The 27,599-nt window shown below is 44.7% G+C and overlaps 1 protein-coding gene across 1 annotated transcript in view; it reads right to left on the reverse strand.

The window, feature by feature from the left end:
• The window catches only part of RP1 (RP1 axonemal microtubule associated), a 406,368-nt gene that overhangs the window by 150,714 nt on the left and 228,055 nt on the right, over positions 1-27,599 (reverse strand). The window contains exons 35-36 of the mRNA XM_075828106.1: positions 19,824-20,031; positions 19,582-19,736 (exon numbers count right to left, since the gene is read on the reverse strand). Of these exons, the coding sequence (XP_075684221.1) occupies positions 19,582-19,736; positions 19,824-20,031 (363 nt within the window). The remainder of the gene's footprint in view (positions 1-19,581; positions 19,737-19,823; positions 20,032-27,599) is intronic.

Genomic DNA, 27,599 nt, shown 5'->3' on the forward strand with positions numbered 1-27,599 from the left:
GTCTTAGGCCATGCATTGACTACCGGAGCTTGAATAAGGTCACTGTAAAGAACCAGTATCCCCTTCCTCTGATTCCTGATCTCTTTAATCAGGTTCAGGGGGCCCAATGGTTCTCTAAGTTTGATCTACGGGGGGCGTATAACCTTATCCGCATCAAAGAGGGGGATGAGTGGAAGACTGCGTTTAACACGCCCGAAGGTCATTTAGAATACCTCGTCATGCCCTTTGGGTTGTGTAATGCTCCCGCGGTCTTCCAGAATTTCATAAATGAGATTTTAAAAGACTACCTGGGGTTATTTCTTGTAGTGTACCGTGATGACATACTTGTGTTTTCCAAGGACTGGTCCTCCCACATTGAGCATGTCAGGAAGGTGCTCCAGGTCCTTCGAGAAAACAAACTGTTTGCAAAGACCAAAAAATGTGTGTTTGGGGTGCAGGAGATACAATTTTTGGGCCAAATCCTCACTTCTCATGAATTCCGCATGGACCCCGCCAAGGTCCAGGCTGTGGCGGAATGGGTCCAACCTGCCTCCCTGAAGGCATTACAGTGCTTCCTGGGGTTCGCTAATTATTACAGGAGGTTTATTGCTAACTTCTCGGTCATCGCTAAGCCTCTTACGGATCTCACTCGCAAAGGTGCTGATCTCCTCCACTGGCCTCCTGAGGCTGTCCAGGCTTTAGAGGTCCTTAAGAAGTGCTTTATCTCGGCCCCGGGGCTGGTTCAGCCCAACCAAATTGAGCCATTTATCGTGGAGGTTGACGCGTCCGAGGTGGGAGTGGGGGCTGTCTTGTCCCAGGGTACCAGGTCCCTCACCCATCTCCGTCCCTGTGCCTACTTCTCCAGGAAGTTTTCACCCACTGAGAGTAACTATGATATTGGCAACCGCAAACTCTTAGCCATTAAATGGGCATTTGAAGAGTGGCGCCACTTCCTGGAGGGGGCTAGGCACCAGGTAACGGTCCTTACTGACCACAAGAATCTGGTTTTCCTAGAATCTGCCCGGAGGCTAAACCCGAGACAAACTCGTTGGGCGTTATTTTTTACCAGATTCAACTTTGTGGTTACCTATAGGGCTGGGTCTAAAAATGTTAAGGCTGATGCACTGTCACGTAGTTTCATGGCCAGCCCTCCTTCGGAGGAAGATCCTGCTTGTATTTTGCCTCCAGATATAATCATTTCCGCTATTGATTCTGATTTAGTCTCTGAAATTGCGGCTGATCAAGGTTCAGCTCCCGGGAGCCTTCCTGAAAACAAGCTGTTTGTTCCCCTGCAATTCCGGCTAAGGGTACTTAGGAAAAATCATGACTCTGCACTATCTGGCCATCCAGGCATCCTGGGTACCAAGCACCTCATTGCCAGAAACTATTGGTGGCCTGGGTTGCCTAAAGACGTTAAGGCCTACGTCGCCGCTTGTGAAGTTTGTGCTAGGTCCAAGACTCCCAGGTCCCGACCAGCGGGCTTACTATGTTCTTTGCCCATTCCCCAGAGACCTTGGACCCATATCTCCATGTATTTTATCACCGATTTGCCTCCATCTCAAGGCAAGTCGGTGGTGTGGGTTGTAGTAGACCGCTTCAGTAAGATGTGCCACTTTGTGCCCCTCAAAAGACTACCCAATGCTAAGACGTTAGCTACCTTGTTTGTCAAACACATCCTGCGTCTCCATGGGGTCCCTGTCAATATTGTTTCTGATAGAGGGGTACAATTTGTTTCATTGTTTTGGAGAGCCTTCTGTAAAAAGTTGGAGATTGATCTGTCCTTCTCCTCTGCCTTCCATCCTGAAACTAATGGCCAAACTGAGAGGACTAATCAGTCTCTAGAACAATATTTAAGGTGTTTTATCTCTGACTGTCAATATGATTGGGTCTCATTCATTCCCCTCGCCGAATTTTCCCTTAATAACCGGGTCAGTAACTCGTCAGGGGTCTCCCCCTTTTTCTGTAATTTTGGGTTTAATCCACGGTTCTCTTCCATTTCACCTGGTAGTTCCAACAATCCCGAGGTAGAGGTCGTTCATCGAGAACTGTGCACAGTCTGGGCTCAGGTTCAGAAGAACCTAGAGGCGTCCCAGAGCATACAAAAAACTCAGGCAGATAGAAAACTTTCTACTAACCCCTTGTTTATGGTCGGGGATCTGGTGTGGCTATCGTCTAAAAATTTGCGCCTTAAGGTCCCGTCCAAGAAGTTTGCTCCCCGGTTTATAGGGCCGTACAAGGTCATTGAAGTCCTCAATCCTGTCTCCTTCCGACTGGAGTTGCCCCCATCTTTTCGAGTACACGACGTGTTCCATGCCTCCCTCCTTAAACGCTGCTCCCCATCCTTGGCTCCCTCGAGGAAACCTCCGGTCCCTGTTCTCACCCCTGAGGGGGCAGAATTCGAGGTGGCCAAGATTGTGGACAGCAGGATGGTCCAAGGCTCCCTCCAGTACCTGGTCCATTGGAGAGGATACGGGCCTGAGGAGAGGACTTGGGTACCCGCTCGGGATGTCCACGCTGGGATATTGGTCAGGAGGTTTCACCTTCGTTTCCCCAGTAAACCAGGTCCACTTAGAAAGGGTCCGGTGGCCCCTCATAAAAGGGGGGGTACTGTAAAGGATCTGCCAGGCACAGCTTCGGGGTTAACGCCCATAGATAATCAGTCTGCACCTGCTTCTATGTCTGTGAGACTGACTCCATCTTCCACCACTCAGGGTGGCAGGCTTAGGAGTGGGAGAACCTATCACAGCCTGGCCAGACGGAGCTAGCTCCCGCCCTCTGTCTATTTATACCTGCCTTTCCTGTTCCTCCTTTGCTTGTGATTCTTCTCGTTTGGTTTCCTGGCCCTGCTGCAGCTTCTTGTACCATTGTCCTTGCTTCATATTGACCCCGGCTTGCTGACTACTCTCCTGCTCTGCGTTTGGTACCTCGTACACTCCTGGTTTGACTCGACTTGTTTACCACTCTTCTGCTCTGTGTTTGGCACCTCGTACTCTCCTGGTTTGACTCTACTTGTTCACTTCTCTTGTTGCTCACGGTGTTGCCGTGGGCAACTGCCCTTTCTCCCCCTAGCTCTGTGTACCCTTGTCTGTTTGTCTGTCGTGCACTTATTGAGCGTAGGGACCGTCGCCCAGTTGTACCCTGTCGCCTAGGGCGGGTCGTTGCAAGTAGGCAGGGACTGAGTGGTGGGTAGATTAGGGCTCACTTGTCTGTCTCCTCACCCCCGTCATTACATAATCACAAGCCCATACCTAGTCTACCCTGGTCCCTGACACCACTATGAACTCCCTTGAGACCCTGGCTCAGCAAATGCAGGGTCTCTCCCTACAGGTCCAGGCCCTGGCTCAGAGGGTCAACCAGCCTGATGCTACCATGGTAGTCCCCCTCACCTCACCTCTTGAACCCCACCTCAAGTTGCCCGACCGGTTCTCAGGGGACCGGAAGACTTTTCTCTCCTTTCGGGAGAGTTGTAGGCTCTATTTTCGTTTAAAGCCCCACTCCTCAGGTTCTGAGAGCCAGCGGGTGGGTATAATTATGTCCCGGCTCCAGGAAGGGCCCCAAGAATGGGCCTTCTCCTTGGCTCCTGACGCCCCTGAACTTTCCTCCGTTGATCTTTTCTTTTCTGCTCTCGGACTCATCTATGACGAGACTGACAAGACTGCTTTTGCCGAGAGTCAGCTGGTGACCTTACGTCAGGGTAAGAGACCTGTTGAGGAGTATTGCTCTGACTTTAGGAAGTGGTGCGTAGCTTCTCGGTGGAATCACCCTGCCTTAAGATGCCAGTTTAGGTTGGGTCTGTCGAACGCCCTGAAAGATCTGCTAGTTAGTTATCCCTCTTCTGACTCCCTAGACCAGGTTATGGCTTTAGCGGTACGACTTGACCGATGTCTCAGGGAACGACGACTTGAACGTCTTGATGTTTTCTCCTCTGACTCCCCCATGATGCCTCCCGCGGTTCCGTTGCTTCGTTCCTGCCCGGAAGACTCGGAGGTACATATGCAACTCGGGGCCTCCGTGTCCCCCCAACAACGTAGAGATTTCCGCAGGAAGAATGGTCTCTGCTTCTACTGTGGGGATGACAAGCATCAAGTGAACAACTGTCCTAAGTGTAAGAATGCAGCCGGAGAACTTCCGCGCCTAAGTGATCATCGGGGAGGTCACTTGGGCGCACAGGTATTTCCCGTAAATATGAAACGTAATAAAATCTTGCTTCCCTTTCAGGTCTCTTTTGGTGGTAGGTCTGCTACCGGCAGTGCCTTCGTGGATTCAGGGTCTTCTGCTAATATCATGTCTGTGGAATTTGCTATGTCTCTAGCTATGCCTTTGATTGATTTGCCTAAACCTGTCCCGGTAGTGGGTATCGACTCCACTACTCTTGCTAATGGTTATTTTACACAGCATACCCCTGTTTTTGAACTCCTTGCTGGCTCCATGCATTTGGAGCAGTGCTCTGTACTGTTAATGCAGGGATTATCGTCCGATTTGGTTTTAGGCCTTCACTGGTTGCAGTTGCATAATCCCACGTTTGACTGGAATTCTGGGGACCTTACCAAGTGGGGTAATGAATGCTTGACGTCATGTTTTTCTGTTAATTCTATTTCTCCCCCTGAGGAGGTGAACACGCTACCTGAGTTTGTTCAGGACTTTGCCGATGTTTTCTCTAAAGGAGGCCTCCGAAGTGTTACCTCCTCATAGAGAATATGATTGCGCAATCAATTTGGTACCAGGAGCTAAGCTCCCTAAGGGTAGGATATTTAATCTCTCTTGTCCCGAACGTGAAGCCATGAGAGAGTATATCCAGGAATGCCTGTCCAAGGGTTACATTCGCCCCTCTACTTCTCCGGTAGGTGCTGGCTTCTTCTTCATAGGGAAGAAGGATGGTGGTCTTAGGCCATGCATTGACTACCGGAGCTTGAATAAGGTCACTGTAAAGAACCAGTATCCCCTTCCTCTGATTCCTGATCTCTTTAATCAGGTTCAGGGGGCCCAATGGTTCTCTAAGTTTGATCTACGGGGGGCGTATAACCTTATCCGCATCAAAGAGGGGGATGAGTGGAAGACTGCGTTTAACACGCCCGAAGGTCATTTAGAATACCTCGTCATGCCCTTTGGGTTGTGTAATGCTCCCGCGGTCTTCCAGAATTTCATAAATGAGATTTTAAAAGACTACCTGGGGTTATTTCTTGTAGTGTACCGTGATGACATACTTGTGTTTTCCAAGGACTGGTCCTCCCACATTGAGCATGTCAGGAAGGTGCTCCAGGTCCTTCGAGAAAACAAACTGTTTGCAAAGACCAAAAAATGTGTGTTTGGGGTGCAGGAGATACAATTTTTGGGCCAAATCCTCACTTCTCATGAATTCCGCATGGACCCCGCCAAGGTCCAGGCTGTGGCGGAATGGGTCCAACCTGCCTCCCTGAAGGCATTACAGTGCTTCCTGGGGTTCGCTAATTATTACAGGAGGTTTATTGCTAACTTCTCGGTCATCGCTAAGCCTCTTACGGATCTCACTCGCAAAGGTGCTGATCTCCTCCACTGGCCTCCTGAGGCTGTCCAGGCTTTAGAGGTCCTTAAGAAGTGCTTTATCTCGGCCCCGGTGCTGGTTCAGCCCAACCAAATTGAGCCATTTATCGTGGAGGTTGACGCGTCCGAGGTGGGAGTGGGGGCTGTCTTGTCCCAGGGTACCAGGTCCCTCACCCATCTCCGTCCCTGTGCCTACTTCTCCAGGAAGTTTTCACCCACTGAGAGTAACTATGATATTGGCAACCGCAAACTCTTAGCCATTAAATGGGCATTTGAAGAGTGGCGCCACTTCCTGGAGGGGGCTAGGCACCAGGTAACGGTCCTTACTGACCACAAGAATCTGGTTTTCCTAGAATCTGCCCGGAGGCTAAACCCGAGACAAACTCGTTGGGCGTTATTTTTTACCAGATTCAACTTTGTGGTTACCTATAGGGCTGGGTCTAAAAATGTTAAGGCTGATGCACTGTCACGTAGTTTCATGGCCAGCCCTCCTTCGGAGGAAGATCCTGCTTGTATTTTGCCTCCAGATATAATCATTTCCGCTATTGATTCTGATTTAGTCTCTGAAATTGCGGCTGATCAAGGTTCAGCTCCCGGGAGCCTTCCTGAAAACAAGCTGTTTGTTCCCCTGCAATTCCGGCTAAGGGTACTTAGGAAAAATCATGACTCTGCACTATCTGGCCATCCAGGCATCCTGGGTACCAAGCACCTCATTGCCAGAAACTATTGGTGGCCTGGGTTGCCTAAAGACGTTAAGGCCTACGTCGCCGCTTGTGAAGTTTGTGCTAGGTCCAAGACTCCCAGGTCCCGACCAGCGGGCTTACTATGTTCTTTGCCCATTCCCCAGAGACCTTGGACCCATATCTCCATGTATTTTATCACCGATTTGCCTCCATCTCAAGGCAAGTCGGTGGTGTGGGTTGTAGTAGACCGCTTCAGTAAGATGTGCCACTTTGTGCCCCTCAAAAGACTACCCAATGCTAAGACGTTAGCTACCTTGTTTGTCAAACACATCCTGCGTCTCCATGGGGTCCCTGTCAATATTGTTTCTGATAGAGGGGTACAATTTGTTTCATTGTTTTGGAGAGCCTTCTGCAAAAAGTTGGAGATTGATCTGTCCTTCTCCTCTGCCTTCCATCCTGAAACTAATGGCCAAACTGAGAGGACTAATCAGTCTCTAGAACAATATTTAAGGTGTTTTATCTCTGACTGTCAATATGATTGGGTCTCATTCATTCCCCTCGCCGAATTTTCCCTTAATAACCGGGTCAGTAACTCGTCAGGGGTCTCCCCCTTTTTCTGTAATTTTGGGTTTAATCCACGGTTCTCTTCCATTTCACCTGGTAGTTCCAACAATCCCGAGGTAGAGGTCGTTCATCGAGAACTGTGCACAGTCTGGGCTCAGGTTCAGAAGAACCTAGAGGCGTCCCAGAGCATACAAAAAACTCAGGCAGATAGAAAACTTTCTGCTAACCCCTTGTTTATGGTCGGGGATCTGGTGTGGCTATCGTCTAAAAATTTGCGCCTTAAGGTCCCGTCCAAGAAGTTTGCTCCCCGGTTTATAGGGCCGTACAAGGTCATTGAAGTCCTCAATCCTGTCTCCTTCCGACTGGAGTTGCCCCCATCTTTTCGAGTACACGACGTGTTCCATGCCTCCCTCCTTAAACGCTGCTCCCCATCCTTGGCTCCCTCGAGGAAACCTCCGGTACCTGTTCTCACCCCTGAGGGGGCAGAATTCGAGGTGGCCAAGATTGTGGACAGCAGGATGGTCCAAGGCTCCCTCCAGTACCTGGTCCATTGGAGAGGATACGGGCCTGAGGAGAGGACTTGGGTACCCGCTCGGGATGTCCACGCTGGGATATTGGTCAGGAGGTTTCACCTTCGTTTCCCCAGTAAACCAGGTCCACTTAGAAAGGGTCCGGTGGCCCCTCATAAAAGGGGGGGTACTGTAAAGGATCTGCCAGGCACAGCTTCGGGGTTAACGCCCATAGATAATCAGTCTGCACCTGCTTCTATGTCTGTGAGACTGACTCCATCTTCCACCACTCAGGGTGGCAGGCTTAGGAGTGGGAGAACCTATCACAGCCTGGCCAGACGGAGCTAGCTCCCGCCCTCTGTCTATTTATACCTGCCTTTCCTGTTCCTCCTTTGCTTGTGATTCTTCTCGTTTGGTTTCCTGGCCCTGCTGCAGCTTCTTGTACCATTGTCCTTGCTTCATATTGACCCCGGCTTGCTGACTACTCTCCTGCTCTTCGTTTGGTACCTCGTACACTCCTGGTTTGACTCGGCTTGTTTACCACTCTTCTGCTCTGCGTTTGGCACCTCGTAGTCTCCTGGTTTGACTCGGCTTGTTTACTTCTCTTGTTGCTCACGGTGTTGCCGTGGGCAAATGCCCCTTTCTCCCCCTAGCTCTGTGTACCCTTGTCTGTTTGTCTGTCGTGCACTTATTGTGCGTAGGGACCGTCGCCCAGTTGTACCCCGTCGCCTAGGGCGGGTCGTTGCAAGTAGGCAGGGACTGAGTGGTGGGTAGATTAGGGCTCACTTGTCTGTCTCCCCACCCCTGTCATTACATTACCCTTAGCTTCTGTGTACGCTTGTCTGTTTGTCTCTCTTGCACATATTGAGCGTAGGGACCGTCGCCCAGTTGTATGCCGTCGCCTAGGATGGGCCGTGCAAGTAGGCAGGGACTGAGTGGCGGGTAGATTATGGCTCACCTGTCTGTCTCCCTACTTCATCATTACAGTAAAGTTATGCATCTTGGTACCAACAACCTGCATGCATCATAAGTCCTAGGGTGGGGGCTATACTGGGGGAGTCACTTGTTGAGAAGGAACTGGGTGTACTTGTAAATCATAAACTAAATAACAGCATGCCATGTCAATCAGTTGCTTCAAAGGCCAGCAAGATATTGTCGTGTATTAAAAGAGGCATGGACTCATGGGACAGGGATATAATATTACCACTTTACAAAGCATTAGTGAGGCCTCATCTAGAATATGCAGTTCAGTTCTGGGCTCCAATTCATAAAAAGGATGCCCTAGAATTAGAAAAAATACAAAGAAGAGCAACGAAGCTAATAAGGGGCATGGAAAATCTAAGTTATGAGGAAAGATTCAAAGATTTAAACCTTTTTAGCCTTGAAAAGAGACGCCTAAGGGAGGACATGATTAACTTATATAAATATATGAATGCACATACAAAAAAATATGGTGAAATCCTGTTCCATGTAAAACCCCCTCAAAAAACAAGGGGGCACTCCCTCCGTCTGGGGAAAAAAAGGTTCAACCTGCAGAGGCAACAAGCCTTCTTTACTGTGAGAACTGTGTATCTATGGAATAGTCTACCGCAGGAGCTGGTCACAGCAGGGACAGTAGATGGCTTTAAAAAAGGGTTAGATAATTTCCTAGAACAAAAAAATATTAGCTCCTATGTGTAGAAATATTTACCTTCCCTTTTCCCATCCCTTGGTTGAACTTTGATTGTACATGTGTCTTTTTTCAACCGTACTAACTATGTAACTATGTAATTGAGCAGTGTGAGGGATTGTCTTTTGTGGGGCGAGCTGCAATTTTTATTGGTACCATCTTGGGGTACATTTTTGATCACTTTTTATTCCAATTGTTTGGAAGCTAAGGTGACCAAAAAACATTAAATATGAGGATTCTATTTTTTTTACAGTGTTTACCGTACAGGTTAAATAGGTCATACTTTTATGGACACGGCGATGACAATTATGTTAATTTCTTTTTTTTACATAACTATTAAATGGGAAAAGGGTTTTTTATTTACTAATAATTTTTTTAGTATATTAAAAAAACAAAACTATTTTTTACTAGTGCCCCTGAGGGACTTGAACAAGTGATCGTTGGATCACTTGCACAATGTACTACAATACTTACTACTGTGTTGCAGTATTTTGTGTTTTTTCCTACTCGTATAAATCCCTGCCTCTGTCAGGGCTTGATGGGAGCACAAAAATGGCAAATCTCGGGGGCCTTTATTAGGCCTACTGGCTACTATGACAACCATTGGCATCACAAAATTGCATTGCGGGGGGGAGGCTATAGGCTGTCGGAGGGGGCGCTCCCCTATTTCTAATGGCTTAGATGCCGTGGTTGCTATTGACCTTGACAGCTAAGTGATAAAACGTTCGGGTTGGAGTTATCTCCGATCCTGCCCACTGCAGTGGGGTGTCGGCTGTAAAATACAGCTGACACCTGCAGAATATGGAGTGGTCTCAGCACAGGAGCCCATTACATACTTCCCCTTAGCGGCTGTCACGTACAGTTATGTCACATGTGCCAAGGGGTTAAAACTGTTTTTTAATATCTTCTATGTTCAATGCTAGGAAGTCCAAATCCTGAAGACATAATATGATGACATCATGTCTCCTTGTGATTTCTGTCCGATGCAGTTTTGTGGTCAAGACCTTGCAGGGATGAACATACCATATGTACAACCAGCAGGTAAGGGGGGCCCTCTGCCATCTTTAAAGCAGCTAGAGGCGCATCCTATTGTCTATTAAATTGCATGTAGGGGACTGGCATTTCATAGCCGACAATTATGGTTGGATTCTTGGAGAGACAAAAGGGGGGAGATAAGCTCTGATAAGGGGGTACCCTATGATTGGAGAGCAAGGGGCCCGTATACTGTTGTAGCTCTGGGATCCTCTGCTGTCTATGTCCGCCCCTGAGAGCCTGTAGGTATTCAAATGACCAAATACAGTAAAATCTACTTCCTTCCCGGCTGTGAAAGAGTGATGTAATGAAATGATCATGTCTCTCTCATTATAGATGTAAGACAAAAAAAAAATGGTTCAATGGTCATATATTTTATTTTAGTAGATCTCCTTTTAAAAAAACAAAAACCTTTAGGCCTCACACGAGCGCATCTGTTTTGCGCGCGTAAAAAACACTGAATGTCTGTATGGCCCCATTGAATTGCATAGGTCCTTGTCACGTTCGTTGTAACGCCTAACACGGACGTGAAATACGCTCGTGTGAATAAGGTCTCTGGGTGACTTCCCACACAGCATTTTTAGGAAAAATTGCAAGTTTTTTGTGTTTTTTTTTAAGCATTTTTTTGCGGCAAAAAACGCTGCGGCAAGATATTTGCTGGAAGTTAATGGCGAAATATAAAACACATTATAAATATTGCGTTTTGTTAGGTGGCAAATTTTCTCTTTTGTCTTCCAATTTTTGGCGTTTTTATTAAATCTCAGCAAGCTTTGCTTTGTATCCCACACACAGAAAATTGGCAGCAGTATCTCTAGAAAAACCCTGGTAAATCTGTCAAAGAAATCCGCGCCAAATAGTGCGTTTTTCCTGCATATATTGCTGCGGAAATCCGCAGTGGTTTTACTTGCGGATTTAGTGTTAAAGATTGGTTATAGCAAAGTATATGTGCACCTGCGGATTTCCAGCGCAATAAATCTGTTGTGGAATTTCTGTTCTCCATTGAATTCTATGGGCCAAACACGCAGCATCTCCGCACAGAACATGCAGCATAAATTGACATGTTGTGGAATTGAAAAACGCACCGCAGAACACTTTGCGCACTACTTTTGTGCGTTTTTTATTTCGCAGCGCGTGCATGAGATTTTCTAAATCTCGTTCACTTTGCTGCTACTGTAAATGATGCAGAATTTCCGCACAGAATTCCTTTGGGAATTACGTGGGAACATGGCCTAAGGGTATGTTCACACAGAGTTTTCTGCAGGCAGATTTTGACCTTTCTGTCCTTTTTTGCCACTTTTTTTGCGGCGTTTCTTGCAACGTTTTACGGCCGCAGCCATTTAGTGCCGTGGGCAAAAAGCGTTGCGAAAAACGCTTTCTCTGCCTCATATTGATTTCAATTGATTTCAATGGGTGGTCAGAGACGGAACCACGGGAAGAAACAGCATGCCTCTGCTTCCCATTGATTTTGCCAGTTTTTTGGCGCAGTTTTCAACGCAGTTTCTGCATCAAATGCAACGCTAAAAACTCTGTGTCAACTGGGCCTTAGGCTGGATTTACACATTGCGTATTTGTTGCAGATTTTGTTACAGATTTTAAGTCAAATGTTGTTTTAAAAGGAATGGGAAATATAAAGGAAGAACTTCTACTTCTCCTCCTCCTGAATCCACTTATGGCTTTGACTTAAAAATCTGTACCAAAATCTGCAGCAATTACACAATGTGTGACTCCAGCTTCAGGCCGGGTTCTCACATGGCGTAAACGCTGTGGAATTTCCACAACTGAATTCCGTGCGGAAATTCCACAGCATTTACAGTAGCAGCAAAGTGAATGAGATTCAGAAAATCTCATGCCCACACTGTGGGAAAAAACCGCAGCGTAAATGTTAATAAATTGACTTGCGGTATGGTATTTAATTCCGCAGCATGTCAATTTATGCTGCGTTTTTGTTTATTTTCTGTTGCGGGTTTTCCCTATTGTATGCAATGGGGATGCAAAACCCGAAACAAAAAGCCAAGTGTTGCGACTTTTGCTGCGTATTCGCAGCGATTATTACCCAGAACTTCCTGCATTCCGGCCTTCTGGGAAGACGCTGCATCCCATGTGACCGCTGCAGCCAATCACAGGCTGCAGCAGAGGTCACATGGGATGTAACGTCATCCCAGGAAGCCGGCCTGGATGACGTCAGAGGCCAGCCTCCTGGGATGACGTTACATCCCATGTGACCGCCGCTGCAGCCAATCACAGGCTGCAGTGGTCAGATGGGCTGCAGCATCATCCAGGGAGGCCGGACCAGACTGCAATGGAGAGACGCGTCGCCATAACAACGGCCTACGTACCGTAAGTATAAGCGTTTTTTACCGCTGCTTTCCACAGTGGAAATTCCATCTGAAATAATGCACCAGCAATGTGGTGCAGTTTTCAGACGGAATGTACTGCGGGTTCCAGGTTGCTGCGTGGTTTTTACCTGGGAACCTGGCCACAAAGTATTTTACAGCAAGGGAGGGGTTTAAATCAAAATCTTAATGGTTCAGCCCAGACCTTTTTTTGTGCAGAAATTGTACTAGCAACTAACAGCTGATAGCAAGATGACATCTTTAGTCATGGGGAGAAATGACACCGTGACATCAGACTACCGCACAAAAAAGAAAAAGTTATCTGAAATCTTACCTAAAGACTCTACCATGTAGCTAAGTCAAGATGTCAGCTAAGTCTAGTGAATGGAGAGGGCAGGCAAAGTTGTGTGATGTAATTAAAATGAGTCTATCTGCCCATTTATCACAGGGGTGATGGGAGGAGGCTAGGTACTGGGTCAGGGGGACCTGGTGCTTTTACTAGGCAAATTGATTTGTTAATTAAGTAATGTATTTATTTTTATTTAGAAATGATTTAGCTCTGTCTTCTAATATTTAAGCCTTGGGTTCTCTGAGCATTTCTAAATCAGCTGTACTGCGCATGCGCCGATTGCGTCACACAATACCCGGGTATAGTGTCAGGTAATCGGAGCATGCACAGTACAGCCGATTAGACCGGTGAAACTTCAGTAATGTACTGTGCATGCGTCGATTCGGAAGCAGAGGTGCAGGCCCGCTCAGGGAGAATACGGTGCAAGGCGTGATAACGTATTTTACTCCGGCTAGCCCTGTCAATCAAAGAAAGAAAGGGAGGGACTGTCAGACTGGGGATAGAAGGTGGATAAGTTTGGAGCAACGGTAATGCCCTCATTGCTCCAAAAAGCTCATTTGTGTATAAGGTATAAAGGGATTTTCGCTGCAACGGAGCCACTCAGCTGAAACATTTAAAAAGTGTTATATTCATGTGAGGCTGCACTATCTTACTGTGCTGCTGGTTTGAAATTTCTGGTGACAGATTCCATTTAACTGTCACTGGATGAGGTTCCTCCTATCAGCTTCCTTAGGAGCATACCGTTTTTATTTTTAAGAAGCAACATCCGGCAATCAGCTGATTAGTTGTTATCGCCGGGGGAAACGGCATCTGGCTATACATTTCCCCTGCATGGCTGACCTTGTAATGTATGGACTCGCCGGGTCTGCAAGAGCTTGAGTCCCTCTTGCAAAGTGTCCCTTCATTATAGGGCATAAGGGGGTTCATGAGCAGGAGACTATGACAACCGTAGCACTTAACAGAGCAAATGGACGGGTTGTCGTCATGAGACAAACCCTATAATAACTTAATATCAAACTCTTTTTTTTTTCTAAGGGTGTAAGTTTTAATGGGAACCGATAGATCAGTTCTCCACTGTGAAGAACACATTAAAAGATACCAGGATCTCCGAATTTTTGGATTTGAGGGGTTAATTGAAGTCTATTTTGGATTTACAGATTTGGCTGAAGTAGTCCTTTAAATAAATCTGTGACCATCACCTTTTAGGGTATGTTCACACGCACTGTTTTCAGACGTAATTCGGGCGTTTTACGCCACAAATTACGCCTGAAAAAACGGCTCCATTACGCCTACAAACATCTGCCCATTGCTTTCAATGGGTTTTACGGTGTTCTGTTCCCACGAGGTGTTATTTTATGCGTCGCTGTCAAAATACGGCGCGTAAAAATACGCCCCCGAAAAAGAAGTGCATGTCACTTTTTGGGACGTTTTTGGAGCCGTTTTTCATTGACTCTATTGAAAAACAGCTCCAATAACGTCCGTAAAATACGCCGCGAAAAATGCGAGTTGCTACAAAAAGTCTGAAAATCAGGAACTGTTTTCGCCTGAAAACAGCTCCGTATTTTCAGACGTATTTTGCTAAGCCGTGTGAACATACCCTTACTCTTACAATATATGATGCTTATTTTTAGACTGTTATAGTTTGGTTAGCCTAACTTTATAGAATACAGCAGTAAAAATATTGGGACTTTCTTCTTTAAAGTAACAATGTCAAAAAAACATAAATGTGCAAATAATATTTCCTTTCTTTATAGAATATAATTATTTTCCCTGTTTTACGTATACATTTTAGAACCCTACATAATACACAAGGCTGCTGGACTTTACACAGAATACCCTGTACCTTCACAAACCTTCCTGCGGTTCAGCAGAATAGCTGTATGCCTTCCATAGTCTTTATGTGGAGGTTGGAGTATAACCTAGCACTTCATATCCATGTGTGTCCATGTTATTTCTAGTAATCAGCACCTAAGGAGTCATGAAGACCACTGCTTTGCCTGTGGATTTCAAGTAGTAGTCCTGTATGTATTCATTGTGCTTTGTGTTGTGTAAACCTGTGAGATTTATATAACTAGAATTCCCTTCATTACTATGTGTCAGCTTATAAACAATGTCTTTTTTGTCATTTTCACAGAAAGGGAGCACTCACTACTTCACCGTATATATCCTACCCATAATCCCAGACGTGGGTATAAATATATGATATTAGATTCAAGAATATAATAATATTTTTATTTATAAATACTAATACACTGTATTACAAAAAATGATGTTATTAGAATAAAATAGAATATCGTAGTATAAAAAAAATGAAATGATGGTAAATACATAACTGTGCTTAGTTCTGTTTCTTGTGAGTACTCCATTGTACTAAACAGGATTGTATTCATTAAATATAAAAATCATAAAGTTATCTACATTATCAAATATTTGATGGCCCTCTAGTATATTAAGTATAACATGATAACATGATAAAGTATTTAAAGAGTAACCATCAGCTCTCCTGACATACCTGTTTTAGTAAATACTTGAATTAACAATGCTGGAAAATTCCTCCTGGAAATGTATGAATGAATTGACAACTGGGCATTACCATTCCCCTTGACGATGGGATGTGTTCCTATACAGTCTAGCACAGTCCAAACAGTGCTGATAGTGTCACACAGTATAGGGACATGGCCTATTGATAAGTGGAATGGTAACGCTAAGTTGTCAAATGATTTATTTCCAGGAGGAAAAATAAAAGGAATGGCAAAACAGTTCTGAGAAACGGATTTCTGATATACAGTGCTCCAGAATTGTTATTATATGAGGAATACTGTGTACGTTGGCAGCAGGCAGATACCAGGCGCGGTGTAACACAGCAGGCGTAGTATACAGCACAACACGACTCCAACTCTCTATGGCACAAGAACAAGGTAGCACGGGATACAGGATAACACTGGGAACTGGATAACACTAAGGAACCATTTGCAAAGACTAACACGGGTAAACACAACAATGCTCAGGCAATAAAGGAAGGGGCAGGGCCCTTCCTATAGTCCACGGTGATCATGAGCTAATTTGACATGCTTTTCAGGTGCGCGCGCACCCTACGGAACACAGCAGAGTGAAGCAGAAGTGAGCCTGAAGAGGAGATGCGGGCCAGCGCTCACAGATTCATGGCTGCGGCCATCTGGATGTGAGTAATCACGACGGTCCATGGCCATGGGCGCTACAGTATCCCCCCTCTTATACCCCCTCTTCTTGTGGCCAGAGCGGGAGAGAAACCTCATCATGAGGGTAGGAGCATTGAGGTTCTCCTCTGGTTCCCAGGACCTCTCTTCTGGACCAAACCCCCTCCAATCCACAAAGTAAAAGGCTTTTCCTCTTATCCTCTTGAAGTCCAAGATTTCCTTGACCTCAAATACATCGGCAGAACCACTAGGGGCAACTGCAGGGCAAAGAGTCTCAGAGTAGCGGTTCGGGACCACAGGCTTCAGAAGAGACACGTGAAAGGAGTTGAGGATTCTGAGGGTAGCAGGCAGCCTAAGCTTATAAGAGACCGGGTTGATCTACTGGAGGATCTCAAAGGGTCAGAGGAAAAATTAGTATGACGGCACCCTCAGCCGGATATTTCTTGAGGACAGCCAGACCTTGGTACCTGGAGGAAACTGAGGCGACTCTCTTCTCCTCGTGTCTGCCTTTTGCTTCATGAGATGGACCGCCAGCAGAATAGAGCACCGGGTTTGCTGCCAGATCCGTAGAAAGTCCCGGAATGCAGATTCAGCTGCAGGCACCTGGGAGGTAGCAGAAACATGGAGAGGAATTTATGGATGTTGGTCGTAGACAATAAAGAATGGTGTGGAGGCGGTGGACTCGCTTGTGTGATTGTAAGAGAACTCAGCGCAGGGAAGAAGCTGCACCCAGTCATCTTGCTGCCTGGGGATGAAATGTCGTAGATAGTTCTCCATGATCTGATTGATCCTCTCGACATGGCCATTGGACTGAGGATGGAAGGCTGAGGAAAAGTCCAACTTTACATCAAGGAGCTTACAGAGGGCTCTCCAGAATTTTGAGGTAAACTGAACCCCCGACCAGGCACGATTTGCAGAGGTTAGCCATGCAGGTGGAATATGTGTTGGATAAAGAGGTTGGCCAGTTGAGAATCAGGAGGTAGGCCGGTCAGTGGAACAAAGTGAGCCATTTTCGAGAACTGGTCCACCACCATCCTGACCGTACTGCATCCAACAGAGGACGGAAGGTCTGTGACAAAGTCCATTGCTATATGCTGCCAGGGAGCGTTGGGCACAGGCAGAGGTTGGAGCAGACCGGCAGGCTTGGAGTGAGCAACTTTATTGGCAGCGCACACCGTGCAAGAAGAGACAAGGTCCACAATGTCTTTGGGCAGCGTGGGCCACCAGAAATGACGGGCAATCAAATCTCGGGTATTGCGCGTGCCCCGCAAGTTTGGAGCTGTGTCCCCAGCGAAGGATGCCAGGCGCACAAAAGTCCTCCCTGGAGGGATGTCTCTAACTTGCAGGGGATTAACAGAGATGATACAGGACGGATCAATGATATTTTGTGGAGAGTCCACGGTGTCCTCTGTCTCGAACGACCTGGCTTGGGCGGTAGTAGAGCACAAACTGGAACCAAGCAAAGAACAGCGACCACCTGGCTTGACGTGGGTTGAGTCATTGGGCCGACTGGATATAGGTGAGGTTCTTGTGGTCCGTATATATCGGGATGGGGTGAGCTGCACCCTCTAATAGATGTCTCCACTCCTCCAGAACCACCTTGATGACCAGTAATTCCCGATCTCCAATCGAGTAATTGCGTTCTGCGGACAAAAAAAGTCTGGAATAATAGCCACATACCACTGCCTTCCCTTTAGAACCTCTCTGGAACAGAAGTGCACCTGCACCAACATAGCCGTCCAACTCCAAACAAAAACTGTAGCGATACATCAGGATGATGGAGGGTTGAGGCTGACGTGAAGGCACTCTTAAGGCTATTAAATGCAGCTTCTGCCTCTGGAGTCCACACCTTGGTGTTCATACCTTTCTTGGTGAGGGTAGAGATGGGGGCCGTCAGTGAAGAGAAGTGTGGGATAAACTGCCAGTAGAAGTTGGTGAATCGTCCACGGAAGACAACAGTGGTGGATGATTGCAGAATCCTTTCCATGGTCAAGAAAAACCCCTTTACAACATCTACCCAAGTGAAGAACACTCTCCTGGAAGTAAGTCTTTCAGTATCTAAGTCTACCATAAAGAGAAGACTTCATGAGAGCAAATACAGAGGGTTCACCACAAGGTGCAATCCATTAATCAGCCCCAAAAATAGAAAGGCCAGATTAGACTTTTGCCAAACAACATCTAAAGAAGCTAGCCCAGTTCTGGAACAGCATTCTTTGGACAGATGCAACTAAGATCAATCTGCACTAGAAAGATGGGAGGAAGAAAGTATGGAGAAGGATTGGAACGGCTCATGATCCAAAGCACACCACATCCTCTGTAAAACATGGTGGAGGCAGTGTGATGGCATGGGCATGCATGGCTGCCAAAGGCACTGTGGGTCACTAGTGTTTATTGATGATGTGACTGAAGACAGAAGCAGCCGGATGAATTCTGAAGTGTTCAGGGATTTACTTTCTGCTCAGATTCAACCAAATGCAGCAAGGTTGATAGGACGTCGCTTCACAGTACAGATGGACAATGACCCAAAACGTACTGCGAAAGCAACCAAGAAGTTTTTTAAGGCAAAGAAGTGGAATATACTGCAATGGCCAAGTCAATCACCAAATTTCAACCTGGTCGAGCATGCATTTCACTTGCTTAAGACAAAACTTAAGGCAGAAAACCCACAAACAAGCAAAAACTGAAGACAGCTGCAGTAAAGGCCGGGCAAAGCATCACAAAGGAGGAAAGCCAGCATTTGGTAATGTCCATGGGTTCCAGACTTCAGGTAGTCATTGCCTGCAAAGGATTCTCTACATAGTATTAAAAAAAAAAAATTTTTTTTTTTACGGTAATGTTAATTTGTCCAATTACTTTTGAGCCCCTGAAATGATGAGGCTGTGTAGAGAAATGGTTGCAATTCCTAATCGTTTCACAGGATATCTTTGTTCAACCCCTTATTAATTAAATGAAACCTGAAAGTTTACACTTCAATTGCATCTCAGTTTTTTCACATTTCAAATCCAATGTGGTGTCATGCAGAGTCCAAATCATGAAGATTGTGCCACTGTCCAAATAATTCTGGCCCTAACTGTATGTGCATCCCTTCCTCCAGCTGGTGTTCAGTATCTGCGGTCTCGCCTATATGCACCCCCAAATCTGGTGCTCAGTAGCCGTGGTCTCTTCTTTGTGCACCTCCCAAGCTGGTGTTGAGTAGCTGCGGTCTCTCCTATATGTACCCCCCCCCCAGTTGGTGTTCAGTAGCCTTGTATAAACCACCTACAAATCATCTTTGCAAAGAAAGTCAGGGACAAGGGTCACACTGAAATGTAAGATTAATTAGTTAATTAATTAACTGTTTAATTGATTGATGTCACATAAGTGGTCATATATGACTTTCATGTTTGCGTGCCACACTGAGTACTTTATCGTTGATTTGTTTTTTTATTAGCACACCATACAAAAAAGGTTGCCTACTGGTGGTATAGAATGTATATTAAGAGGTGTGAACCCCACATGTACTGTGCCAGTTTTGCAATATATTAGCTTTACATGAGTTGTCTCATAAAGACATAGATTTCCCACACAATGGCCATGAATGGCAACCATGTTATACATTGATGGGCTGGGTCCATTACAGCCAGAGCAAGTTGCAAGTTGCAAGTTGGTGAGCAAATCTGCTTTGGCTTATAGTGGGGAATCCTGAGTGCGGGAACCCCCTCTATGAAAATAATGGTAATTATATTTTTACACAGCCAAACATAATAATACTGTCCCAGAGCATTTACCTGTCCTTTTGTAAAAGAAATGACATCACTGTCAGACACATTTAGAACTCTTTTTCCTGTTTCTCCATGTTCTCCTTCAATACGGATGTACATTCGACCAGTGCTCCTTCCTACCATTTCATCTCCAGTGTGTACAGAAATTGTGTATTCCACCACTGTAAATAATAATCATTCATGTTTTTATCAATGCAATTTCACACTGAATAGATGTCTAATAGGAAAATGAGAAAACGAATATTCACCTGGAAGGGGATCCTTGTGCGGATACAGTGCAGGAATTTCTACACATTTATCCTCATTAGGCCTCATCAAGCATTGAAAGCTGAACCACATCTCCTGATTCGTCACTGTATGTTTCATGTGTATTGAGGATAAATACCATGACTTGAACACCTGTGTATGCGACCAGGAAACCTGAATCTTAAAGATGGCGCCCACTTGTATGTCCTCCTAAAATTAAAACATAAAAGTAAATGGATACGATAATCCACGGATCAAAGTTAGAGTGACTTAAAATTCTGGATACAATATTAGTTCCTTTATTACAATATAGCATTGTTTTTGGGTTTCCCTTTCCTATCTTTTACCTGTACACTAACTTCATTAGTATACCATACATTTCCAAAATGTTTATTTTAACTTTATTTAAGCCTTTTTTTTTATTATAAACAATCTATATTTATTGGAGCTACGAGAAAAGACCAGTCTAGTTTGAAATCCTATGATACTGGTCAAATTGTATATCATATGACATAGATCAGCCGTAACATTAAAACCCCCTGCCTAATCATGTATATGCCCACCTCATGCCTCCAAAACAGCTCTGCCCCTTCGAGGCATGAACTTCACAAGACCTCTGAAGGTGTCCTGTGGTGTCTAGCACCAAGGCGTTAACAGCAAATCATTTAAATTGCGAGGTGGGGCCTCCATGGATTGGACTTGTTTTTCTGGCACATACTTCAGATTGAGATCTGGGTAATTCAGACGCCAAGTCAACACTTTGTCATGTTTCTTAAACCTTTCCTGAACAATTTTTCTGGTCTGGCAGGGAGCATTATCCTGCTGAAAGAGGCTACTGCCATTAGAGAATACCATGACCATGAAGGGGTGTACTTGGTCTGCAACTTTGTTTAGTTAGGCAATACGTGTCAAAGTAACATTCACATGAATACCAGGACTCCAGGTTTCCCAGAAGAAAATTGGTTGGAGAATCACACTGCCCAGGGGCCCGAGGCTGGAAGGGGGCCCAGTTCGCCCTGGTTCTCCCTTACCGGCTGTTAAAATTACAGCCGGTTCAGAGAACCGGAGTGAAGCGGGACCGCTCACCCAACCAGTGGCGTAGCTATAGGGGCCGCACTACATCAATAAAAAGTTACTATAGTAACGGGAGCCGCGGGCCCGTTACTATAGTAACTACAGTACTTACATTCCTGTTTCCGGTGCGCAGCGCATGACGTCACTACCATCCTCTAGTTCAGAGTCAGGACATCCGCCGCTGCTGAAGAGCAAGGTAAGTTTCATATCCCTGTCTGCTTGAAGTTGATTGGCGGGGTCCGACTCAGTACGAGAGCTGGTGCTTCCCCGTCATTCCGGTCACTTGCTCACATTGTGAATCCGTGTCGGCGATTCACAGTGTGAGCGAGTAAGTGAAATGAAGGGGAAGCACCAGCTCTCGTACCAGCGCTGCGGCCCCTTCAAAACAGGTGAGTGGCGGGTCCCAGGAGACGGACCCCGAGCCATCAGCTATTGATAGCCTATCCTGAGGATAGGCCATCAATGTTTAGGGACTGGACAATCCCTTTAAGCCTACGATGTTGCAGGCTTAGAGGGCCCATGAGACAGGATCACAGATTGTGTGATGCTGTCTCTTGGGCCCTGTATCTAAGCCAATCACATGGTAGGCTTAGATACAAGGCCCATGTGTGATCCTATCTGCTGGGCCCTGTATCTAAGCATCTTACATAAGCACATGGTAGGCTTAGATGCAAGGCCCATGTGTGATCCTGTCTGATGGGCCCTGTATCTAAGCATCTTATATAAGCACATGTAGGCTTAGATACATGGTGCATGTGTGATCCTGTCTGCTGGGCCCTGTATCTAAGCATCTTACAAAAGCACATAGTAGGCTTAGATACATGGCCCATGTGTGATCCTGTCTGCTGGGCCCTGTATCTAAGCATCTTACATAAGCACATGGTAGGCTTAGATACATGGCCCATGTGTGATCCTGTCTGCTGGGCCCTGTATCTAAGCATCTTACTAAAGCACATAGTAGGCTTAGATACATGGCCCATGTGTGATCCTGTCTGCTGGGCCCTGTATCTAAGCATCTTACATAAGCACATGGTAGGCTTAGATACATGGCCCATGTGTGATCCTGTCTGATGGGCCCTGTATATAAGCCTACCACATGTACTGTATAAGATTACTGTCTGCTGGACCCTGTATCTTGACAGACCGTATCACACATGGGCCCTGTATCTAAGCCTACCACATGTGTTACTAATCGTTTTTGTTGTGTTTGTGTTTTTTTACAGGTTTGGTCGTTGGACTATGTCGGATTCTTGGACTACTTTGATGACAGCGTTTTGATTATCAATAAAATGGTTAATGAGGGTTGTCTGGGTGGTTTTTATTTCAATAAAATATTTTTCTATGTGTTTGTTTTTTAAACTTTATTACTACCGCCTTAGTAATGGCCGCCGGCTGATTGACAGCGTCCATTACTAAGGCGAGGCTTAGTGTTAGCCGGTACAGAGGCTAACACTAACTCCCATTATTACCCCGGTACCCACCACCACCAGTGGTGTCGGGAAAAGCCGGGTATGATCCATTACCTGACCATCTGTAGTGATGGTCGGGCAATGGGGCGGCCGCAAGCTGGTATTATTAGGCTGGGAAAGGCCAAAAACTGTGGCCCTTCCCACCTGGTAATGTTAATCTGCTGCTGCTTTCTTGTATCTGGCTGGTTATGAAAAATGGGGGGTCCCCGCCAGATACAACAGCAGCAGCCTACCATTACCAGAGGGGGAAGGGTCACTGTTTTTGGCCTTTCCCAGGCTGATATTACCAGCCTGTGGCTGACCCACTACCCGACCATCACTACAGATGGTCGGGTACTGGTTCGTACCCGGCTCTTCCCAGTACCACTGGTGGTGGTGGGCACCGGGGTAATGTGGGTTAGTGTTAGCCTCTGTGCCTGCTAACATTAAGCCCCACCTTAGTAATGGATGTTGTCAATCAGCCAGCAGCTATTAATAAGGCGGTAATAATAAAGTTTAAAAAAATACAAGGACATAGAAAAAATATTTTATTGAAATAAAAAAATAAACACAACCCTCATTAACCATTTTATTGAGAATAAAAAAAAATGCTGTCATTGAAGTTGTCCTCGAATCCGACGTAGTCCAACAACCGAACCTGTAAAATAACACAAACACACAAAAATAATTAGTAACATAAAAAAGCAAAACAATTCTTATACTTACCTTTTCTGGGTCCAGCGCTGGAACCGCAATGTCAGTGAGCTGGTCCCTATATCTAATCCTATCATGTGTGATACTGTCTGCTGAGCCACTGTTAATCCTATCATGTGTGATACTGTCTGTTGAGCTACTGTATCTAATCCTCTAATGTGTGATACTGTCTGTTAAGCTACTGTATCTAATCCTCTAATGTGTGATACTGTCTGTTGAGCTACTGTATCTAATCCTATCATGTGTAGTATTGTGCTGAGCCACTGTAGTTTATAGGGTCCTATCCATAGTTTATAGGGTCGTAGTGCTATAGACATGCTGTCTCCTATACACACATATACACAGACACACACACACACACACACACACACACACACATATATTCGGGGGCACAGTGTATAGTACTATTATATTCAGGGGCACAGTGTATAGTACTATTATATTCAGGAGTGCAGTGTATAGTACTATTATATTCAGGAGTGCAGTGTATAGTACTATTATATTCAGGAGTGCAGTGTATAGTACTATTATATTCAGGAGTGCAGTGTATAGTACTATTATATTCAGTAGTGCAGTGTATAGTACTATTATATTCAGGAGGACAGTGTATAGTACTATTATATTCAGGGGCACAGTGTATAGTACTATTATATTCAGGACTGCAGTGTATAGTACTATTATATTCAGGAGTGCAGTGTATAGTACTATTATATTCAGGAGCGCAGTGCATAGTACTATTATATTCAGGGGCGCAGTGTATAGTACTATTATATTCAGGAGTACAGTGTATAGTATTATTATATTCAGGAGTGCAGTGTATAGTACTATTATATTCAGGAGTGCAGTGTATAGTACTATTATATTCAGGAGTGCAGTGTATAGTACTATTATATTCAGGAGCACAGTGTATAGTACTATTATATTCAGGGGCACAGTGTATAGTACTATTATATTCAGGAGTGCAGTGTATAGTACTATTATATTCAGGGGTGAAGTTTATAGTACTATTATATTCAGGAGCACAGTGTATAGTACTATTATATTCAGGAGGACAGTGTATAGTACTATTATATTCAGGGGCACAGTGTATAGTACTATTATATTCAGGACTGCAGTGTATAGTACTATTATATTCAGGAGTGCAGTGTATAGTACTATTATATTCAGGAGCGCAGTGCATAGTACTATTATATTCAGGGGCGCAGTGTATAGTATTATTATATTCAGGGGCACAGTGTATAGTACTATTATATTCAGGAGTACACTGTGTAGTACTATTATATTCAGGAGTAAAGTGTATAGTACTATTATATTCAGGAGTACAGTGTATAGTACTATTATATTCAGGGTCGCAGTATATAGTACTATTATATTCAGGAGAACAGTGTATAGTACTAATATATTCAGGGGCGCAGTGTATAGTACTATTATATTCAGGGGTGAAGTTTATAGTACTATTATATTCAGGAGTACAGTGTATAGTACTGTTATATTCAGGGGTACAGTGTATAGTACTATTATATTCAAGAGCACAGTGTATAACACTATTATAGTAGGGGGCACAGTGTATAGTACTATTATTTTCAGGAGTATAGTGTATAGTGCTATTATATTCAGGAGAACAGTGTATAGTACTATTATATTCAGGAGCACAGTGTATAGTACCATTATATTCAGGAGTACAGTGTATAGTACCATTATATTCAGGAGTACAGTGTATAGTACTATTATATTCAGGAGAACAGTGTATAGTACCATTATATTCAGGAGTACAGTGCATAGTACTATTATATTCAGGAGAACAGTGTATAGTACTATTATATTCAGGAGTACAGTGTATAGTACTATTATATTCAGGAGCACAGTGCATAGTGCTATTATATTCAGGAGTACAGTGTATAATACTATTATAACCAGGAGTACAGTGTATAGTACTATTATATTCAGGGGCACAGTGTATAGTACTATTATATTCAGGATCACAGTGTATAGTAATATTATATTCAGGAGTACAGTGTATAGTATTATTATATTCAGGAGTACTGTGTATAGTACTATTATATTCAGGGGCGCAGTGTATAATACTATTATATTCAGGAGTACAGTGTATAGTACTATAATATTCATTGTATGATACTATTATATTTAGAAGCATAGAGTGTGACATCATGAGAATTTTATCTTCGTTTACAGGTGCGGAAATGTTGGAAAAGTGAGGAGCCGAAGACATCTGAGCTGTGAACTGCATAAATGGGCCGTGCCCGAGAGAAGTCATCATAGAGGTCTGGACCGGATGGAGAAGAAAAGAGAAAAAGAACGAAAAATAATCTGAGACATCACCTGTGAGTCACTCAATGTAAATGTTTATTCTCCCTGTGACTGATCAGTACTGTAGTCACTGTATGATCTGCAGCGAGATGACGTATGGTAGCATTCTTTCTTGTTAAACAGCAACTCCCAGCATATCCTAACCATTGTTTAGGCTATACTGGGAGTTGTCGTTTTATGTCGTACAAATTTTTACAGCAAGGGTTAAACTGAATTTGCAAATGATCTCTGTACTGAACTGTATTTGTGGTTCTGGTGCTGTATGTGTATATATATATATATATTTATATTTATATATATACACACAGTATATATATATACACAGTATATATATATATATATATATATATATATATATATATATATACACACTTAGCTTGGTTCTGGAGTTATATATATGCACTGAGCTTGGTTCTGGGGATGTATATATGTACAGAGCTTGGTTCTGGTGCTGTATATATATATATATATATATATATATATACTGAGCTTGGTTCTGGAGTTATATATATATATATATATATATATATGTACTGAGCTTTGTTCTGGCGTTGTATATATGTACTGAGCTTGGTTCTGGCATTGTATATATGTACTGAGCTTGGTTCTGGCGTTGTATATATGTACTGAGCTTGGTTCTGGCGTTGTATATATGTACTGAGCTTGGTTCTGGGTCTGTATATATCTACTGAGCTGGGTTCTGGGGATGTATATATGTACTGAGCTTGGTTCTAGTGCTGTATATATGTACTGAGCTTGGTTCTGGGGCTCTCTTTATGTACTGCGCTTGGTTCTGGGGCTGTATTTATATACTGAGCTTGGTTCTAGTGCTGTATATGTGTACTGAGCTTGGTTCTGGTGTTGTATATATGTACTGAGCTTGGTTCTGGGGCTGTATATATGTGCTGAGCTTGGTTCTGGGTCTGTATATATTTACCTTCTCTTAAGGTAAAAGTATATGTTAAAGGGGTTGTCCAGGAAAAAAATTTTTTCTAAAAAATGTCCCCCAGCCTTGATTTGCCTTCCCTAATACCCCCTATTAAACTTCTAACCAGTTTCTGTTTGATTTCCATCATCACTGCTGCTTTTTCTGTTTGTTTACATCCCTTGCTGTTTGTTTACATCCCTTACTGGCTGTTTCCTGCCTTGTAACCCACTATACCCATGATCCCCGGCTGCATCTGAGGAGACAGTTGAAGCCTCCCCCTTCCTCCAAAGCACCTCAGCTATTTGCATACTGCCACGCCCCTCTATGGTCACATGGTCCTTCCCTGCTCTAATTACAGATTACAGGCAGACGCTCCCTCCCTGCACACTGTCTGAGGCCGGATTACACGAGCGTGTGCCTTTTGCTTGCGCAAAAAACACGTAGTTTTGTGCGCGCAAAAGGTACATAACAGCTCTGTGTGTCAGCCCCGTATGATACGCAGCTGTGTGATTTTCGCGCAGCCGCCATCATTATGACACTCCGTTTGTATGTTTGTAAACAGAAAAGCACGTGGTGCTTTTCTGTTTTCATTCATACTTTTTACTGCAACGCGAATCACGCGCGTACCACGGAAGTGCTTCCGTGTGCTGCGATTGATTTTCACGCACCCATTGACTTCAATGGGTGCGTGATGCGCGAACAACACACAAATATCGGACATGTCGTGAGTTTTACGCAGCGGACACACGCTGCGTGAAACTCACTGACAGTCTGTACGGCCCCATAGACTAATATAGGTCCGTGTGAGGCGCGTGAAAATCACGCGCGTTGCACGGACGTATTACACGTTCGTCTGAATAAGCCCTTACACAGTAATAATCATCATTATCCTTTGTGTCTCCATCTATCCCTGATCCAAGTACAGGCACCCGTCTCCCTCCCCCGCCCCTTCCACAGCCTGATAAATGTCAGGGTATGTTCACAGGCAAAGACGTCTCAAAATACGGAGCCGTTTTCAAGAGAAAACAGCTCCTGATTTTCAGAAGTTTTTTGTGCAAATCGCGATTTTCGCTGTGTTTTTTACGCCCGTTTTTGGAGCTTTTTTCACTACAGTCTATGGAAAACGGCTCCAAAAACGTCTCAAGAGGCTTCCTGCACTTCTTTTTCGCGGTCGTTTTTTTATGTGTAAAAAAACACATCAAAAAACGCTCCTTCGGAACAGAACGCAGTTTTCCCATTGAAATCAATGGGCAGATGTTTGGAGGCGGATTTTTCGGTCGTTTTTC

This window comes from Rhinoderma darwinii, chromosome 5, assembly GCF_050947455.1.
Source record: "Rhinoderma darwinii isolate aRhiDar2 chromosome 5, aRhiDar2.hap1, whole genome shotgun sequence".
NCBI classification, from domain to species: domain Eukaryota; kingdom Metazoa; phylum Chordata; class Amphibia; order Anura; family Rhinodermatidae; genus Rhinoderma; species Rhinoderma darwinii.